The following is a 19,152-nucleotide window of genomic DNA, read 5'->3' as shown; positions in this document are numbered from 1 at the left end:
TTCTAAATACCCGAATGCACATTCAATTAAATAATTCGCCTTCAATTGGTTTTGACTCTTACTAGGAATTGCATTTATTTATTGTAATAAACTCAACACGTACATAATTTTCAGGGGATAGAAATGTTGAATGGAAATACACATTCGATAAGCTTAGGGGTCTTAAATGCTGCTAGGGGTCTGCGTCCAAGTCCGCCCTTGTGTTAGGGCGAGTAGTCAATTAATATACTCGTATGTAAGCACGCCCGGTTGGAGCAGTGGCTGTAGGTGGATCCTTGACTAAAGCTAACCTATTTGGCTTTCATCTTTAGGAGTACGTTTGCCCTTTGTTTTCTTCATTTGTGACGGCTTTGGTCGTGTGGTGTTATGGAGATATTAGCTGTAGTTTTACTGGTGCTCTTGATGGTGCTGCGTTGCTGTGGTTACACTGCTGGTGATTGTTGTTAAATGCTTTGGTATGCTGGCGAGCGCAATAACGTTTATTCGTCATCCCTGAGGAACGTCGCCAACTGATCGCGATCACGCTGCAGCCAGGCGGCGTTGAGGCGGATCGTCTCCACCGCCTGAGATACAGTACGCTCGCAGCCGGGGATTTGGTTGACCTGGAAGAACTCTTCCACCTCTTTGGCGCGCTCCTCAGAAGCGAAGTTCTCGATGAGATACTTAATCAGACGGGAAAGTAGAAAGCCACCCTGAAACCACAAATGGATATTTGTATATTTAAACCTATATAAACAAATGGTGGTCCACTCACCTGGTAGCGTTCCAGGAGCTGTTTGTTGTTCTCCTTAAAGAAGTCCCAAGCCATGTCACGACCCTTGGGGTTGATGGCCACGGCGACAATTACAAACACAGAGTCCTGAGCCCTCACTTCACCCTAAAGATATTAAATAGATAAATTAATATGCCTTTTTTCTGAGATGAGGAATACCCACCGACATGGCAAAGTCAATGACACGACGCAACAGCGAAACATCCCCGCAACAACCCAAAGCTCGCGAGATACGGTCCTGTTCCTCATGCAAATCGGTGGCTCTGTACAGATCAAGCATCTCCTCAAAGATCTTTTCGTCGCCATCCTGCAGGACAGCCTTGTAGCACGTGGTGCGCAGATCAGCCGGCAGCAGTTCTGTGCCGTTCACGTGACTGCGGAAGCGGTTTTGCGCCTCTTCGATGGTGTCGCTGCTGCGGAAGGAGACCAAGCGGGTGAGCACCAGGCTCCTGAGCAAAGTGTCCAGGTGATTCTCGCCATCGCGTGGCTCCCAGCCAAGGCGATAGGCCACCGGCTCGTACAGATTCCTTCCGAAGCGATGGAAGTCCTCCATGAGATCGGTGTGCGAGATAAGAATGTGCAGATTGGTAAGCGAATTGGTGATAGCAGTCCACACCGTGTAGTTCGTCTCGTTTCTGTACGAATCCACCAGAGCCAGAACGTCGGCAGTACTTGCGTGACCCGCCTGCACCATGGCAAACATATCATCGATTAATCCCAGGCGATCTAGAGGCGGCAGCTCCATCTTTTCCACTGCAGGCATCAGCTGTTCCAACATTTCTTGCGAATAGCGGGTGCGATAGTAACCCACTGTTCCCGGATTAATCTTGATCCAATCGTCCTCATCGACGTTGTCGAGGGTCACCTCCATTGAGGGCTTGTCCAGCAGGAAGGTCTTGGCGATCCCTGTGGGATTCTTGGCGGTGGACACCGAAATGGGCACCACCCAGAGGCAATTCTCGTCCGCCTGCGAGCCATCGGCCGTGAACTTGCACTGCTTGAGGCGCAGCAGACGTTGGTTCTTGCCTGTTTGTTCCGACTCGACGCTAACCACTGGGAAGCCCTTGTGCTGTGTCCACGAGGACATCACTTCGCCCACATTCTTGGAGCTGGCTTCTTGCAGAGCAGCCCACAAGTCCTCGGTGCAGGTGTTTCCGTACTGATGACGAGTTAGATACAGATTCATGCCCTTTCTGAAGGTATCCTCGCCGATGTAGTCGTGCAGCATGCGAATCACCGAAGCACCCTTATTGTAGCTGATCTCATCGAAGATCTCGTCGATTTCGGACGGATGGCCTACGGGCACCTCGATGGGATGCGAGTTCTTCAAAGAGTCCAGCTCCAGGGCTCGCGTGTACATGTCTGTGACGAACTGCGTCCAGATATCGTACTCGGGGAAAAGGTGATGTACGCACAGGAACTCCACGAAAGAGGCATAGCCCTCGTTCAACCAAAGATGGGTCCACCACTCCATAGTTACCAGATTGCCTACAGTTAAATGGATTGATTAGAGATTTATGGAAGGATAATTAAGATAATTTAAGTTCAGAAATATTAAAGGTCATCAACCAGGGATTACCCAAAACTGATAAATTTTAAACATCGGAGTCAAGACATTGACACTAAAACCCTATTGTAGAATCGATTCCTAAGCTATCTGAATACCAAATTGGGTTTCAGGTGCTTCTGCGTCAGACGAGCTGAACTGAATACATCAGTGAATCAGAACTGATCTTGAAGACTGTGTAAAGACTGCTGGTGAATTTTAAGACAATCCCACTGAGGGATCAGAGCAATGAGGGCAATCCTCGTGGTTTCGTTGTTACCGGATATGGAAAGTAGTACTCACCGAACCACTGATGGGCAATCTCGTGACCCACTGTCAGTGCAATCGACTGCTTGCGCATCAGCGAGGTGTTCTTGGGATCCACTAGCACGAAGGTCTCGCGATAGGTGACCAGGCCCCAGTTTTCCATGGCGCCGGCAGAGAAGTCGGAGATGGCAATGAGGTCCATCTTGGGCAGCGGATAGGCGATGTTGAAGTAGTCCTTGTAGTACGGCAGCACCTTGGTTGCCACCTCCAGAGCGAAGGTTCCCTGCTCGCGTTTGCCAACGGGTGTGAAAACCCTGACGAGGACGCCATCGTCGGACTTGCCCTCGACATAGTCGTACTCGCCCACAACGACGGCCACCAGGTAGGTGGACATGATGGGCGTGCGGTCGAAGCGCACTCGTCGCAGGCCGTCTGGCAGAGAATCCTCCTTGATGACCGGCATGTTCGACAGAGCCACCCGATCCTTGGGCACCACCAGTGTGATGTCGAAGGTGGCTTTGATGGCGGGCTCGTCCCAGCAGGGGAAGCAGCGTCGGGCATCGGTGGCCTCAAACTGGGTGACGCCCGCATAGCGCTCATCGCCGTTCGGCCCGAAGTACTTGCTCCTGTAGAAGCCCTTCATCTTGTCGTTCAACTCGCCCGTGAAGGACATGTGCAGTACGCCCTGAGTCTCCGCCGGAATCTCTTGGGCAAACTCCAGCGTGGCCGTCTCATTTTCCGCGGAGTACACTATCTTCTCGGGCTTCAGTTTGCTGCACTCATAGTGGAGCTCCACCGAATCGAGCACAATGTCCAGGGCATTCAGGGTTATCTGAGTAGTGGGCTCCTTGACCTGCAAAATAATCAGTAACCGTTAGGTGAGCAACCCGAAACTTTAAGCCCAAAACCAGTCAGCAGAAACAGTTAGCCGAGTTGGTCGACAAGAATGGCCAGAACCCACAAACAGTTACTTCAAGGTCGTAGAAATGCGGCTTTCTGGACTTTGTTGTAGGTTTCCGGCTTAAGCCAGGCGATCAAAGCGTTCAAAACGAGTTTTTGGCGAAATTCATACACTGACCAAGGGAGGATCCAATCGATTGAATCTCTAGTTTATGAACTAACCTAATGGTATCGTAATTCTTTCTCCTTTAAACGCCGTCTTAAAAAGAATTACCAATTTGCATAAGCTCGCAGCTTGAAAACATTTTTGTTGATTTATATGAATAACCAGTAAAGGCTTTTATAAGAGATGAATAATTTTGCACTTCATTGATATGTATCTTTAAGACTAATTTAAAGAATTTTAACTAAGCTTGTATTGATATTATTTATATAGAAAGGATAAGTTTCTAAACTCCAAGAAATTTATGTTAGTTTATAGATTTTGTATTTGGTTAGAAGTACCAATGTCCGCGCTTAAGTTGATCTTGGTTTAAGGGTATTAAAAGTGCGACTTTTGAGTGGATTATCATTTCCGCCGCTGACGCAAACAAAACGTAAACAAAATCCACCGTTATGAGCGGCGTTTGCAAAAAGAGATTGTCTCGAATAATTTTGCGCGGTACCCTCGAGTGCCATGTCCAATTCGCCAGTCATTCCTTCTGCCGACAAAGAAATCGCACTTCCTAGTGGGTGTACTCGTATCTATATCTCTATATCTGCCCATCAGTCTGTGTGTTTGCTTGCATGCAAATTGCAGCATAAAGAGAAACAAGAGTTAACAAGGAGATTGTCCGATCCGATGCGATCCAACCAGATCCGAAATATTTTTGCACACGTCAGAGGAAAAAGTTCACACAATGGGGCGCAGAAAATAACAATGCGGGAAAAGTGAAAGTGGCTGGAGCGAAGAGAAATGGAAAGAGACGGAGGATACAGTCGCAACTCCCTAACTGAAACCGCTTACTAGCTGAACACCATGGCCCAAGACCCAAGGCCCTCTGTACTCACATTGACTTGCACTACGGTCTTGCCCGTGAAGGTGAACTCCTTGAGATTGGGCTGCAGGAGGAGCTCGTAGTGTCGTGGAACCACATTGGTGGGCAGCCTCTCGAACTTTGCCTTCTGGGCCATCTTGCGCTCCTGCTCCAGTTGCTGCTCCTTGCTCAGTAGCTGTGTGTGTGCCCGCCTGCTCTGCTGATAGTTGCACCCTGGATTATGGCGATCCTGGCCTGGAATCACGTCCGCTGATGTGTGAGCGAGAATGGCGCGATACTGACTGCACAAATCTCCCAGCAATGGAGCGTCACAGCTCTTCAGAGGGGCTCCAAGTGAAACGGAAGAGAAGTCCCTGTAGAACTGCTTTTGCACCTTCACGAATTGCTTTGACGAGATTAGCGCGTTGAGGTGGCCGCTTTCTGCTCGAAAAAGATGCTTTACTGAGGTGGTCTTATCTGCTGCTCCGCTGGAGTTCGGTTTCGGCTGCTCCGGGGGGTTAACTGGAGCTTTCCGATTATGGTTAGCAACGATTCGGGGGGAGCTGTTGTTATCGCCTGACGTTTTTAGTAGCAACAAGGGTGTTCTCAGGGTGTTTCTGGCGGGTAGGTAGCAACTCTGAGTATATCTGGCGGCTGGAAGTGTGAAGTGGGAGAAGCTGGTTAGCACTGGGAGACAAGCGTGAAATGCACTGATAAGCGTTGTTATTTGATTAGCTATCGAGTTTGGAGGGGGCGGGGTAATAGGGCAAGCGTTGGCAAACCTTCGCACAAATGCTGCTCGAAATCTGAATTTGCCTTGGCCAAGTCCAAGTTGAGTTTGCCCAGTTCTGCAAGTACAATTACTAGCAATTAATTACCGATTCTAGTTGTACTCCGGATTTTAATTTAGCGGAGAAAAAACGAACAATATGCGGCGGCAGCGAACAACATGCTTCGAGTGGCCCACTTGGAAAGTGGAACGACTGGAAGTGGGCCGTCAGACCCCCGATCAGCTGTTCCGCCGCCCACGCAACCCGCTAAATGCCAAACTGCACTGACTGAAAACATTGTGTAATCACCGTTTTTTAACTTCCAAGCCTGCTTGGCCGTGCGAATACCACCTTTCAGTGCATTTTTGTACATGACTGGCCCGAAAAAATTGAAAATGAAAATAAAAACACTAGCAGCGGCGCAACTCTACAGCAGATAGTGTGTAAAATGCGGCACACTTACCAACACTGTCCGCTCGTTTCCAGCCGTTACGTGTAGTTTGAAAATTATTGCTGTTATTCTTTATTTCGAAAACTAGATTTTTGACTTGCCGTAGTGTAAATACAACAGCAGATGTGCTTTGTGATTTTTGGGACATAAGCTACGTGTTTTATTTATCTGCTTAGCAAATAAACTGTTGAGATTGCTAAAGCAGTATTTTTGCCGACGAGAACGGAAGTCCCGATAGACATCAGAAACATCGCAAAACATCGGAACATATCGATATATTTCACAATCATATCTATGATTCCCCGCCACTATGTGCAACCTCCGATCAAATCAAGTCAATTTAAAAGTTAGTTTAAGAAAACTTGTCGGATCGAAAGGTCGTAAGCGGTTCCCGCGGCGCGTACTTTGAAGCCCCCTCCAAAAGTCCGTAAAAATAGCGCGCTCTTCCCTATCCTTCTTTCGCGCAAAATCCCCTCCAACTGGCCAGGCCAACAGGAACTACGGCCAGGCGCTTCCAACTCCCGCAACCTAACCATAAAGCCAGGCGATTGTGCAATCGCAGGTATTCATTGGCTATATAATCCACCTGTACGATGATCCGGATCCGATTTGGAATGGATGTGCTGTTAGTTTTACTACTTGCCACATGCCTGCTGTCCCCTACACATGGAACGCCACTGGAGTGGGGTAAGAGCAGCTTCCAGTGGGAAGTGAAGAGGAAAAGAACAGTTAGCAGGAGCAGGAGCACCTGCTGGCCCTCTGGCAACCCTGGAGCTTAACCTTCAATCCGCGGTCACTTTTTAGAATTAGAAATCAATTCGACATAAACAATGCAGGCAGTGAAGGGTGGTCTTATGTAATCGCTTGACATTAGCAGTAGCATGCCTGCTATCAGCTGACTATCGGAGCTGCCCCGTTCGGAGCGATTTCATTTTTATCTCCTTTATCAGTGGCAGAGGCGCGCTTTTGCTATCAATGCACACGTCGCTTTTAACTGATAACTAATGGCCAAATTCTAATGCCAGATACTCATTGTTATTAGGCGTTATGTTGTTGGTGCGCTTTCCCCTGGAAGCATTTCTCTCCCACTCTCTCTCTCTCTCACACTCTATTTACTTGGGTTCAACGTGGCCGGCAAAAACCAACCGTAAATTACAGTTGAACCTTCCCGAAATGTTTCAAGTTCGTTGAGTTCCAACTTTCCAATCTGGAAATCCTCCTACCATCAGGCGAAGGTGAATATTTGAATTTGAAATTGATTCGAACTCTACGAAAACACGAATTTTCAGCCCATGAATGGGAATCGTAGGCAAGTCAAGGGTTCATCAGGGAGAAGTTGCCCTGTACACGGCATTTGCCACCACTCGAGCAGCCATGTGGCCGATTTACTTTGTCACGTATGCCACAGCACCGGGTTTGCCGGTTTGTTTAGATTTCGGAGACTGCTGGTGCTGCGATTTCTAAAGTTTCTTCAGCTCCGTGGGTTTCAGTTTCGGTTTCAAACGAAGAGCTGCGGGGTGTATGGCTGTATAACTTAAAACCCGCTGGCGACTGTCTTGGAATTTTTGAATCGTAATCCGAGGCGAAAGATCCATTTAATTCCCTTCTAATCGGGCGAGCACAGATTGCATGTGTAAATTAACCCAGAATCATACTGAATGAGCACTTGGAACCCGATCTGGTCACAACACACAGCATATAGCCATAAGCCCACGTGCGAACCGGGAACTTTTCCGAGCGTTCCATTAGCACTTGATCGCTCAGAGATAATGCTAATGTGTGGAAATCGCACCGTGACGCCAAGAAACCCCATATCGAACTGGCATTTAACGAGATACCGGCTATTTCATGAGTTATATTGCTGGCTGGTCATAGGAAGTACGCCCCACCGTTCTTCTATCGGGCTTTTCAAGTAGCCCATTGTAAACCATGGCCGCAATCACTTCACTTGATGTCAGGTTAGAACCAGGCTGTGCTCAAGGAGCAGGAACAGTTTATCCTACTGTTTCACGCACTTCACAATTCACAATCACTTAAGTTGGCCATTTTTGTGACTTATAACATTCCACTTCAAGAAACGATATGATGATGCATTGCTTAGAAAACGCTTATCACAGTTGAAAAAAAACTAATTTTCACATTAGTGTAGCTGTGCCTACGAACTAGGCAATTGTGGTATACAGCCAATCTAGCATTTTCTGCATCGATAAAAACGTTGACCTCAAACGAGAAGGTCGACGGAAAGGTTCGTTCGCAACTCCGATTCGAGTGGTAAATGCTGGCTAGGCTAGGCTATGCGTTGTTTTTGCGGCTCTTTTTACAACCATCGATAATTGGCCAGCTTGTGGGAAATATATGCATGAATCATGAATAACCAATAACTAACAACTAGGATTTTCTGAGACGCGATGCCATTATAGCCCAAAATAACTTGTTTCCCTGACATCTAGGTGTTTGTTTGGGTCTTTTGCTATTCTCCCCCGCGACAGTGACCTAGAAAGGTGTTTTGGCCATTAAACTAGGGCCAATGACCAGGTCGCCGCTGATGGATTATCGATCTGATCGATTGGTTATGGGGTTATGGCCATTGTTTAAGGAACTGACACTTTCACAACACCTGCGACAAGCAGATCCAATCCGATGCGGAACTGCTGCCATTTCGGATTCTGTTCCGCCAGCTGCAGTTTTCCCATTTCCTGGGAGAGAAGCTGAAAGCAGCGAGTCAGGATTGTTTGTTTAACTCGCTTGCACGGCAGCAGGTGTCGCATTTGCCCACCTGTCTGACTAATTAAGCAAACGCCACGCCCCCCAGAACGTTGGCAACAGGTTCTCGGATCTCGTTTGGGATTTGGCAATCGTGGGTGAAAGGGGGGGAGGAAGTGCGGGCGAAGTCGGATTTCGGTGCGGATCACCTCTTATCAAATCTGGCCACCATTGTTTTGCACACCGAACTTGAGGCGGCCATGTTTTTGTGTACAAATTTCAAGGTTGCCATTGATTAGGGAGCTGATACTGAATCGAAATGCTTCAGGCTTCAGGTGTTTCTGTCTTGAGCGCTTAGCTCATGCATTGAAATGCATCAGAATCTGAGACAGACTTAAGTGGCTAATAAAAAGGTTTTACACCCGCTTATCCAATATACACAAATCTTGATTTATAACTGAGACTCAGAATCAGATACCAGAAATAGCCTTGAATGACCGTATAGAAGGCTCCCAAGTGATTATGGCTGACTTGGCAGGTCAAGTCAGATTGACGTTACGTATCAATGGGACTTCCCTCGGCTTTCGCAGGTTGACGTCTTCAGATCCTCGTCGCCTGTTGACTAATTTACAACGCCTTATCAGTCTAGACTCCAGACCTGAGACACATTTCAGGTTCTGATGGCTTGGAACGGGACGTTAGATTTTCCGCGGCGGCATTAAGTAATCAATTAATATAAATAAAACGCAGTTCGTTGGCAATTCACTGCCTGAATATTGTTGCAAAACTCAATTCGAGTCGCAATTTCCACAAATGGCGAGGCTTGATTGGAATTTGCGCCACTTTTGGCAACTTTGATGACCGTCGACGGGGGCTCGACAATTTGGAGCCTTCGCCTTTTGATTGAGCTTAATTTCCGCAAATAAAGCACGGGGTCTTACTCTTATCGATGTGCCGGAGTGATGCTATCTGGCACGTTTGCCGAACCTGCAAGGCCTCCAGAAACTACTTTCCATTTGCACAACATCATATCTAAGTGTAGATTAGATTGCTCAGATATACATTCGATTATCCTAACGTTATGAATGATCTACATTGCCAAGACCAAGTGAATCACTATGCTGATCACGTAGCTGTCATGCCAGTGATTGGTCGGTAAATAAGTCCGCGTAGAAAAACTAGTTGGTTTCCTTCATTTATTCAGCGATCGATAAGACTAATTCAACATAAACAAACGCCAAACAAATGAAGGCAGACCTTTTCTGATTCCCTTATTTAACTCCTGACTAATCTCTAAATATCTTGCATTGCAGACTTTGCCGTCACGCTGAGGACGAAGATCCAGTTCATGGACAGCTCCTGGCAGACGATAGCCACCGCCGCCCACGAGTTCGACGAGCTGTCCGCCCTGACCTTCGACGAGTCGGAGGAGCTGATCTACTTCAACGACCTGAAGCACCGGAACGGCAGCATATTCTCCCTGAAAAGGGATCTCATTGCCGCCAACCACGTGGTGGAGCAAACGATCGCACGCACGGGCAATGAGTCAGTGGCAGGACTAGCCTACGATCCACTGACCACGAACCTCTTCTGGTCGGACACCGAGCAAAGGAAGATCTTCTTCGCTTCCATTCACGGCTCTGCGACGCCCAAGGTTCTGGTGGATCTGAGCGCGGAGGGTGGACGACCCGATGGCGTGGCCGTGGATGTGTGTCGCCGCAAGCTGTACTGGACGAACTCGAACGTCACGCATCCCACCGTGGAGAGGATCGATCTGGATGGCAGCAATAGGACCGTGATCGTCAACTCCGACATTGATATGCCCAGGGGCATTGTGGTGGATCAGCTGTCGGATCGGCTCTTCTGGATTGACGACCTGAAGGGCGTGTTCTTCTCGGTGGAGAGCTCCAAGCTGGACGGTTCCGATCGTCAGGTGGTGCTGAAGGACAAGCACCACGAGCCCCTGAACCTGGCCGTGACCAACGATGCGATCTACTGGACGGACCGTACTACCAGGTCTGTTTGGAGTCACCCGAAAGTGCCGGTGATTCGGGTTACCACCACGAGCAAGCCAGAGGAGGAGGATTCCACGGATGCCACGGACTTCAAGGACCCGGAGCCGGTGGCCGAGGACTGTCCGCTGGTGCGCGTTGCCAATCTCAGCGAGGAGGCGCGCGGCATTGTGGCTCGCACCGGTTTCTACCAGAGGCTGCAAAAGGACCACCATTGCGCCAGCATTGTGCGCAAGGTGAAGCAGCGCGTGGATGAGCAGAGCAGGAAGTTCGAAGTAAGCTCACTGCTGGACCAGAAGATGAAAGTACTCGAAAACGAGCGTTGCATGAACAACGGCGAATACAAGGCTGCCACCGATCTGTGCATCTGCCCCACAGGCTTCAAGGGTTCCCGTTGCGAGATCCGCGAGTGCCACAACTACTGCGTCCACGGCACATGCCAGATGTCGGAGTCGGCCTACCCCAAGTGCTACTGCCAGCCGGGATTCACGGGCGAGCGCTGCGAGGTGAGCGTGTGCGCTGGACTGTGCCTTAATGGTGGTCACTGTCGGGCGTCCAAAGAGGAGAACGAAGCGCCCACCTGTGAGTGTCCCGCCAAGTTTGGAGGAGCTCGCTGCGAGCAGAACTCCACGGAGATATGCTCCCTCTTCTGCCGTCTGTTGAAACACGAGCCGGAGATGTATGTGCCCTTCGGCTGTCACAGCATGTAAGTTTGCTACACTAGTGAATGCCTAGAAAGCTCCAGCTAATTTTTCACTTTTCCACCCTGTCAGCTGTGAGGAACTGGCTCAAGGCAATAGCACCAACATTGCTGTTCCGCAGTACCAGCACTTGGAGGTATGCCTTACGCCCACCGTGTGGACAAGCAGCGTGATCATCATCCTCGTCGTGGGCATTGTGTCTAGCCTGCTGCTGGTGGCTGTGATCGTTCATGGAATCCGTCGCCTGTACAAACCCAAGCGCCCACGCATCAGGAAGACCTTTGTTGTTCGCAAGCAGGCCAGAACGAACTCGGCAGGAGACACGCCGCTCACCAACCGCCCACTGGCCACCGAGCAGTGCGAGATCACGATAGAGAACTGCTGCAACATGAACATCTGCGAAACGGTAAGAGGGTACCAACCATGTTTCCCTGGAAATTCTCTAACTAGCTTTTCGTTTGCATTTCGCAGCCCTGTTTCGATCCCAAGCTGGTGGAGCAGACGCTGTCCAAGTCCAGCTGCAAGGAGGACAAGAAGATTCTCATCCACAACATGGAGGATGACCTGTACTAGAGCGCGGCAGACGGACAACCAACTGCCCAGCCTGCCCCTCAAAACTGAACCTTGTGATAGTCGCCGTCGTCGAGTGCGGATTTGGTGTATTCGAGCTTGAAAAGCTGCTGCCCGCCCGGCCCTCGACCCCGTTAGCCGCCAAGGTGCTCACCCAGGCAATCAGCACTACTAGGAACCAACCAGCAACAGCAACAGCCACCACAGCAAAAGCAGCCCAAAACTGAACACTCGCCTGGGACACTTAACACTCGCCAAACCAAACCATTTACTTAAGCCGAAGCCACATTTGTACTTAGCGATTTTGGGAGCGTTCTTCGGTCTCGTTAATTTATTCGTAGGATCATTTTACGCCAGAATTAGGATTTTAGCTCAAAGCTACATCATAATTTGTTCACCATTTTTTGATTTCTTAATTTTTATTCGGTTTTTACTTTGAATTCGTCATGTTTGAAATGAATGCAAGTCGCGCGACTGACATTAGCTTTAAAAACGGATTACGCACGGATACCAAGAGCATTGTGATTGCGATCTTTACACCATAAGCTGTTGTAATTTATCCATTCAAGTGCGTCACTGTCCAAGTTCCTGCTTCCCCTTGTTGTGAATACTTTCGATACTAGAACAATGAAAAACCTCCTCACCCACAATGCGCAAAATCATGCCTTATCGGTGTGATAAGCTCCCACCACCATCTCCATCGTGCATTACTTGAGAAAATTCGGGAAAAACTAACCAAAAACAGTGGGGAAAACTCTCACAGAAAGACCGAGAGTTGTAAATATTAATGCATAGTTTAATTTTAGTCGTAGTCCTTAAGAAAAGGGTTGAATAAAGAAAAACTACATGCAGTTGTACTTGGAAAACGGATGCACTTACTTGCAGTTTGACAGCCGATCAGACGTCACACTCATAATTTCCATTAGTCAGACTTAGTCACTCGAGAACGTCTTCATCACAACATATTTATATGATAAAATACCTCACTTTTTGGCTGCAATTTCGTCCTTTGTGCGCACTAAACTTCCTTTAAGCTGTGGACATCACGTAGGCCAGTTAAATTTGTGCACTTGCGGTTGTGTTTTTGGGCGATCAGCTCGGGACTTTTTTCGAATGGCAGTGTGGCATTGCTTGCATAATCCAACTAATAAGCTCACTAGGGGTATTCCATTTTAATATTTTTTGTTTAACTCTCAAATTCCTTTGGCAAACTTGCGCGTTTTATTGCTTATGCGATATTGCAGATGTTTTTCTGTTTTTCACTATATACTTGTGGTAGAAATATGCAGCCAACCTAAAACTGATTGGCTACATCAAAAATATATATTTCATTTAAGGAAGTTTAAATTTTAAAACGGCAAGTTCTCCACAGTTTCTCCACAATTTCTCCAAAACCTATCGACCATCAGAGTTGCCAGATGACTTCAACGTACTATCGAATAATCGAACAGTGCAGGCATCGACGCGAAGTGCCATCACCATTCCGTATCCATCTTGACAAAAATTTTTGCAAGCGCATAAAATTAAACAAATAACAGCGTTGCGGACAACAAATCGCCACTAAAACATCCGGAAAACAGCGAGCATGGTTAGTACAAAACAAACGCGACGCACTCGCACCGCAGCAGAGCCTTTTCCACCCGTTTCCAACATCGCGTGTTTCGCTGGCCTGTGAAATTTGCGCATTTTTTCGGTACTTTCCCAGTGGCGTTGCAGCGACCTCTTATCGGCGCCACAAGGGTTGAGGGGGGCGGAGGGCGGCAACCGCGGAGCACCCCGTCGTGACCTTGCCACCATTTGGCACCACGACGTCACAGTCGCCAGCCCCGGCGGGTAGATACACATCCGAATTAACACCACGCGCTCCCGCGCCTCCGACTTCCTCTTCATGGCAGTGGAAGTGGAAGTACAGCCCTTTGGTGCCACACGCGGATCTACTTGTGGGTGGAAGGGGAAGCGAAGGGGGCCTGACTGGAACATATGGTCATTCGGTAGATACAGATATTCAAAATATGAACTAAAGCATCTGTATGTGCTGAATTATCATGCATTAAAGTTATCTCTTCTTATCTTTTGCTGTAAAAAAACCCTAAGCTGCAGGCTCAGGTAGTGAAATGCTCTGCAAGGGTGTTAAAATATTAACGAATAACCTTCATTGAAGCCCCTTTTAACCGGTGTCTTCGCTTACAGGGAAGCAACGACAGAGCATCGAGATCGCCGCGTTCGGATGATCAGCGCGAGATCAGCGACATGCCGGCCACCAAAAGATCGCGCTCCGACTCGGGTGAGTTTCCCAGCTGTCCGTCTATAAATAGCTATGTATGATGGAATGATATTGCCGTGGCGAACAGCACATCGCCACAAACACCCAAAAAACATATTGTTGTGTATGTCTGAGAATGAGCTTGGCACCTAGGTTTCAATCGAGAGTGCAACCAAAACCACGATACGGAATCCACGAGGAGCCGGCCTTCCAAATCGTATTGTATTTTTTTGGTTGTCCAAGCATAAAACATAAGCACATCTTATATTTTTCTCTCCTACTTGTACTTGTACTCTACTCTACTCTACTCTACTCCGTTGCATCCAAGGGCAGCACTGACGCCACTAAATAATCGGTTTTTCTTTTTGTTCTGCTTAAGTAATTGCAGACTTCATAAACGCACGATGAACTCTAACTCAGACTGTGAGGTGTGAGGTGAGGTGAGAGTCAAACAAATCGATTTGAGAGTCAGTCTATCGCCAAATGTCGAAATGGGCGCGATCCCCAGTCGATAGAGCAAATGCAGGCATATGTATATGCTAAATAACGTGAAAGCGAACGCGAAAAGCGCAATGAAATGCGTGTTGTTCATAAATCTAGGGCATCAGTGAGTCCAAGTCCCGGTACCGGTCCCGGTCCCGGTCCAGAAAACGTACCGATACGATACGAGAATCGACGAATCGCCAGAACTAATCCAAAATGCATATATGTATAACTATTATCTCTCTCTTTCTCTTTCTTCTATATCTCTTTTTTTTAGTTCTCGTAAGCGTTTTTCTCCTTTTAAGTTTGTTCCGCCTAAGACTAAGTTTAATCGAGATCGAAATCGAGGTTCGGGTATTCGAGATCGAGAGAGAGATGACCAATTAGATAACTCTACTACTACTACTCCACTACCAATCTACTACTACTACTTCTACTACCAATCAGCCACAAAAAACAGCCACAGCCCAACCAGTACATCGACATTAATCCGCTTCTAACCACCAACCACGTCGTCGTGTGCCGCCAGCCGGGGACCGATCCCAGGATCCGATAACGATCCCGATCCTGTTCCTGTTCCTGATCCTGAACCATGTTTGAGATTCTGAGTCTGGCTCCGGTCCTGTCCTGGTTGCATTTACACTAAGTACCAACGATTTTGTGTTTTGTCCTAGCTAGTTCAGATCAATTCAGATCAGATCCAACGTCCGTCCAGTCCCGCGTCCGTGTCCTTCAGCAAATGGGGTACTAAACACTCACTCAATCAATCCGTTGCCAGTCGCCCGATCTGCCCGATCAGCCCGATCACCATCCGCATGTAGCAATCATTAACTCATGGCCCACGGATCGGCCACACGCTCCTCCCGAGCTTTGTTTTCATGTAAGCGAAACATTAACCGAGGGTAGAGGACAGCTTTATGTAGGTAGGGCGGTGGAGAAGCTAACCAACTTAAACATATTGTTGCTCTTATTATCGTTTCAGCGTCTTGTTTTCTTTTTTTTATTTTTCTCTTTTTATCACTGAGCAATGTAAAATGTGTGTGACCCTTCTTCAAGTCAGTTACCGCGCCCCAACTCATGGAAATCGATTACGAATACGAATACGAATACGAAACCGCACCTAAGGTTGCTTATAATTTCTAATTTTTATAAACTACTCTCGCCAGCACCGAGCTGGGCACACGCGGTATCCGGACACCGGTCCATTCCCCATTCGCGCGCTTCTTTCTGGAGGGGATTACCCGGACATGCCGCCGTGTGCCCAGTTCGGTTTGCCGCCCACAAGTCGGAAGTGTGGCGGCGGATGAATTTTGATTTGATACGCATTACACACACACACTCTACACACACACATTACTCGACACATTAACTCCTATTTATGTATATTTAATATCCACACACTTGCACCAACCACATACACTACGTATCTCAATCAATTGCCTACCGATAAGCGAATATGTTTTATTTGACGGGAGCTTTCCCCATTTTATTCTTGCATTTTCCAGCCTTGACAAATAAATGACAAAAACTCAAGCCCCTCTGCATAAACGCTAGACACTCATAGACTCTCATCCAACGCAAATCAAACGAAAGAAAGAAAGAAAGCGAAAGCATTAACCTTAAGTATCCAATATTGATTGAAATGATCGTGAACAAAATAGCGACACTGCCCATCGATAGATACGCGCTGCATTACAAAGTGCGAATGATCCGATTCGCTTGTGGAGCCACCACTATATGATTAACAATTTGTTTTCTTATTTTTTCTTTTTTGTCTTCATCTTTCTTGCAGGCAGCAGGCAGTTTTTGTCTTTATTTAAGCGGTTTCAAACGCAATCTCTTGACAAATTTGTCTGACCCACTTTTGCCTTCGGAAAAGACAATGAAAAACGAAAGAAAGAATATCAATCGAACAAGTCAAATCAAATAAAAAGTCAAATCGAATCGAATCCCAAAACAAATTGCATAGCTGATGATCAACTGAACCGAAACCCCTCCCAGTATAAGATGCACTAATCCCTCTTCCCAATTCTAGGCAAGTCCACGGATTCGAAAATTCCCTACCTTTCGCAGCCCCTGTACGACCTCAAGCAGACGGGCGATGTCAAGTTCGGTCCGGGCACCAGATCGGCGCTACTCGGCCTCCTGGGCGGCGCCCTGCCCAAGCTCTCCTCGGAGCAGCACGACCTGGTCAGCAAGGCCAAGAAGTACGCCATGGAGCAGAGCATCAAGATGGTGCTCATGAAGCAGACGCTGGCCCACCAGCAGCAGCAATTGGCCACTCAGCGCACGCAGGTGCAGCGTCAGCAGGCACTGGCCCTCATGTGCAGGTGAGTTGCGCAGAATCAGGAATCGTAGTTGTGCTGAGTGTCATGATGTGAACTCTGTAAATGTCTGGCGAAGATTGGGTCCCACTGCTGCAGCTCCGCGTTACTGGAGGCAGTCGTTGGTGGTCCACTCACTGTGCGCTCTTAGCTGATAAGATCTGACCACACAAACTCCCTTCACTTTATCCTAAAGTCCTAAAAGTCGAGTACTACTAACTAATCACCTTTGCAGAGTCTACGTGGGCAGCATTTCGTTTGAGCTCAAAGAGGACACAATTCGCGTGGCCTTCACGCCCTTCGGGCCCATCAAATCGATCAACATGTCCTGGGATCCCATCACGCAAAAGCACAAGGGCTTCGCGTTTGTGGAGTACGAGATACCCGAGGGCGCACAGCTGGCGCTGGAACAGATGAACGGAGCCCTGATGGGCGGCAGGAACATCAAGGTAGGCCGACCCAGTAACATGCCACAGGCCCAGCAGGTGATCGACGAAGTGCAGGAGGAGGCCAAGAGCTTCAACCGCATCTACGTGGCCTCCATCCATCCCGATCTGTCCGAGGAGGACATCAAGAGCGTCTTCGAGGCCTTCGGCCCCATCCTCTACTGCAAGCTGGCCCAGGGCACCTCCCTGCACACGCACAAGGGCTACGGCTTCATCGAGTACGCCAACAAACAGGCCATGGACGAGGCCATCGCCAGCATGAATCTCTTCGATTTGGGAGGGCAGCTTCTGAGGTGAATGGGTTGTGCTTAGTCGAGTATAAGCGGAATATCTAATATCATTCACTTTTAACAGAGTGGGTCGATCTATAACGCCGCCGAATGCGCTGGCCTGTCCCACAACGAACTCCACGATGCCCACGGCTGCGGCAGTGGCTGCAGCGGCTGCAACGGCAAAGATCCAGGCCCTGGATGCGGTGGCCAGCAATGCGGTTCTCGGTTTGTCGCAGAACACACCTGTTATGGCCGCTGGAGCAGTGGTCACCAAGGTGGGGGCAATGCCAGTGGTTTCGGCAGCGACGTCGGCGGCTGCTCTGCATCCTGCTTTGGCTCAAGCCGCTCCTGCTCTTCTTCCGCCCGGAATATTCCAGGCACCCACTCCGGTGGCTCCCAGTCTGCTTGGAGTTCCTGCTGGCCTGCAACCTCTACAGGCGGTGGTGCCTACTCTTCCGCCGCCAGCTCTTCTGGCCACACCCACCCTGCCCATGAGCGTCGGCGGTGTTGGTGTGGGCATAGTGCCCTCTGTCGCCACGCTGACAGGAGCAGAGGCCAGCAATGGAGCAGCAGCTGCTGCCGCACTCTCTGCCGCTGCGAACAATGCCGCTGTCACGGCAGCAAACCTCTCGGAGAACATCAAGAAGGCGCACGAGAAGCAGCAGGAGGAGCTGCAGAAGAAACTGATGGACGAGGGCGACGTGCAGACGCTGCAGCAGCAGGAGAACATGTCCATCAAGGGCCAGAGCGCACGGCAGTTGGTGATGCAGCGACTAATGCGACCGGTGGATTCACGTGTAATCATCCTGCGAAATATGGTTGGTCCCGAGGATGTGGACGAAACGCTGCAGGAGGAGATCCAGGAGGAGTGCAGTAAGTTCGGCACCGTCAGCCGCGTGATCATCTTCAACGAGAAGCAGACGGAGAACGAGGACGACGACGAGGCGGAGATCATTGTGAAGATATTTGTGGAGTTCTCAGCAGGAGCGGAGGCCGTGCGAGGCAAGGAAGCACTCGACGGCAGGTTCTTCGGCGGCCGGAGAGTGGTGGCCGAGCTTTACGACCAGGGCATCTTCGATCAGGGAGATCTGTCCGGTTAGAGGGGAGCTGTGGATGTGGATGTGCATGTGGCTCCCGCCGACATTTGTTCTGTCATTTTTTACGTAGCACCTAAAACGCAAACGATGCAAGTTTATTATTTATTACGCCAGTCCGCGAACAAGCGACCATTGTTATGCGGCATGGCAGCCAGATTATACAATACGATTATGATGATTCTGCAACGCAGTGATTTAGTCTTAAAGAAAAGAAGTATCCCCGTAGCGAGGGAAGCGATTCTCGGTGTTTTCGCTTGATTGCTTCCCCTCGGAAACAGAGAACCAGAGAATCCCAACCACAATTCAGATCCCAATCAAGCACACCGCGACCGACTAACAACGTGTACATTAACATTTAATTAATTTCAGCGCTTAACTTACGAAATAAACTATAGTTTCCCATTCAAGTGGCTGTTTTTCTTACGCGGGCTACTGGTTGTCTCCTTAAAAAGTTGCGAATTTCAACAGGGAACGTTATTTCCGCTAAATAGTTACTATTTAAACTAAAGTTTTTGAAAACATCGGCAATTCGAAATTCCAGAATTTTGGGTTTTTAAAT

The 19,152-nt window shown here is 48.6% G+C and overlaps 3 protein-coding genes across 11 annotated transcripts; 2 read left to right on the top strand and 1 right to left on the bottom strand.

Annotated features, from left to right (window-relative positions):
* Positions 1-45: 45 nt before the first annotated feature.
* On the bottom strand, positions 46-5,859 carry LOC6532382 (puromycin-sensitive aminopeptidase). 3 transcript variants are annotated; one of them, XM_002093097.3, is made up of 7 exons: positions 5,581-5,659; positions 5,284-5,349; positions 4,536-5,155; positions 2,622-3,438; positions 936-2,260; positions 755-877; positions 46-692 (listed from the first exon to the last, which is right to left on the bottom strand). In XM_002093097.3, exons 1-7 carry the CDS (start codon positions 5,642-5,644, stop codon positions 480-482), a joined length of 3,228 nt encoding a protein of 1,075 aa, XP_002093133.1. In that variant the 5' UTR covers positions 5,645-5,659; the 3' UTR covers positions 46-479. The 3 variants fall into 3 exon arrangements, with proteins under 3 accessions (XP_002093133.1, XP_015049304.2, XP_015049307.1); XM_015193818.2 differs by lacking the exons at positions 5,284-5,349; positions 5,581-5,659 and adding an exon at positions 5,735-5,859; XM_015193821.2 differs by lacking the exon at positions 5,284-5,349 and having other exon boundaries at positions 5,581-5,697.
* Positions 5,860-6,038: 179 nt separating this feature from the next.
* LOC6532381 (protein cueball) lies at positions 6,039-12,565 on the top strand. Its single transcript, XM_002093096.4, has 4 exons — positions 6,039-6,409; positions 9,739-11,143; positions 11,211-11,544; positions 11,610-12,565. Exons 1-4 carry the CDS (start codon positions 6,316-6,318, stop codon positions 11,709-11,711), a joined length of 1,935 nt encoding a protein of 644 aa, XP_002093132.1. The 5' UTR covers positions 6,039-6,315; the 3' UTR covers positions 11,712-12,565.
* A 577-nt stretch (positions 12,566-13,142) lies between these two features.
* On the top strand, positions 13,143-19,000 carry LOC6532380 (poly(U)-binding-splicing factor half pint). Of its 7 annotated transcripts, none has more exons than XM_015193813.2 (6): positions 13,176-13,296; positions 13,899-13,992; positions 14,360-14,411; positions 16,490-16,784; positions 17,014-17,517; positions 17,579-19,000. In XM_015193813.2, the coding sequence occupies exons 4-6, from the start codon at positions 16,669-16,671 to the stop codon at positions 18,594-18,596; spliced, it is 1,638 nt and encodes a 545-aa protein (XP_015049299.1). In that variant the 5' UTR covers positions 13,176-13,296; positions 13,899-13,992; positions 14,360-14,411; positions 16,490-16,668; the 3' UTR covers positions 18,597-19,000. The 7 variants fall into 7 exon arrangements, with proteins under 7 accessions (XP_002093131.1, XP_015049299.1, XP_015049300.1 ...); XM_015193814.2 differs by having other exon boundaries at positions 14,351-14,411; XM_002093095.3 differs by lacking the exon at positions 14,360-14,411 and having other exon boundaries at positions 13,143-13,296.
* Positions 19,001-19,152: the final 152 nt, after the last annotated feature.

This window comes from Drosophila yakuba, chromosome 3L, assembly GCF_016746365.2.
Source record: "Drosophila yakuba strain Tai18E2 chromosome 3L, Prin_Dyak_Tai18E2_2.1, whole genome shotgun sequence".
Classification (NCBI taxonomy): domain Eukaryota; kingdom Metazoa; phylum Arthropoda; class Insecta; order Diptera; family Drosophilidae; genus Drosophila; species Drosophila yakuba.
Note: the sequence above shows the minus strand (reverse complement) of the source record. Positions and strands in the feature narration are given on the sequence as shown.

Bases quoted from the DNA above. Each gene is read 5' to 3' on its own strand.
- LOC6532382 (XM_002093097.3), bottom strand. From the start codon at position 5,644: ATGTACAAAAATGCACTGAAAGGTGGTATTCGCACGGCCAAGCAGGCT. The intron at 5,350-5,580 runs GTGATTACACAA...TTGTACTTGCAG, and splicing joins GGCTTGGAAGTTAAAAAACG to AACTGGGCAAACTCAACTTG. The intron at 5,156-5,283 runs GTTTGCCAACGC...TCACACTTCCAG, and splicing joins CGAGCAGCATTTGTGCGAAG to CCGCCAGATATACTCAGAGT.
- LOC6532380 (XM_002093095.3), top strand. The intron at 16,785-17,013 runs GTGAGTTGCGCA...TCACCTTTGCAG, and splicing joins GCACTGGCCCTCATGTGCAG to AGTCTACGTGGGCAGCATTT. The intron at 17,518-17,578 runs GTGAATGGGTTG...CACTTTTAACAG, and splicing joins TTGGGAGGGCAGCTTCTGAG to AGTGGGTCGATCTATAACGC.
- LOC6532381 (XM_002093096.4), top strand. From the start codon at position 6,316: ATGATCCGGATCCGATTTGGAATGGATGTGCTGTTAGTTTTACTACTT. The intron at 11,144-11,210 runs GTAAGTTTGCTA...CCACCCTGTCAG, and splicing joins CCCTTCGGCTGTCACAGCAT to CTGTGAGGAACTGGCTCAAG. The intron at 11,545-11,609 runs GTAAGAGGGTAC...TGCATTTCGCAG, and splicing joins ACATGAACATCTGCGAAACG to CCCTGTTTCGATCCCAAGCT.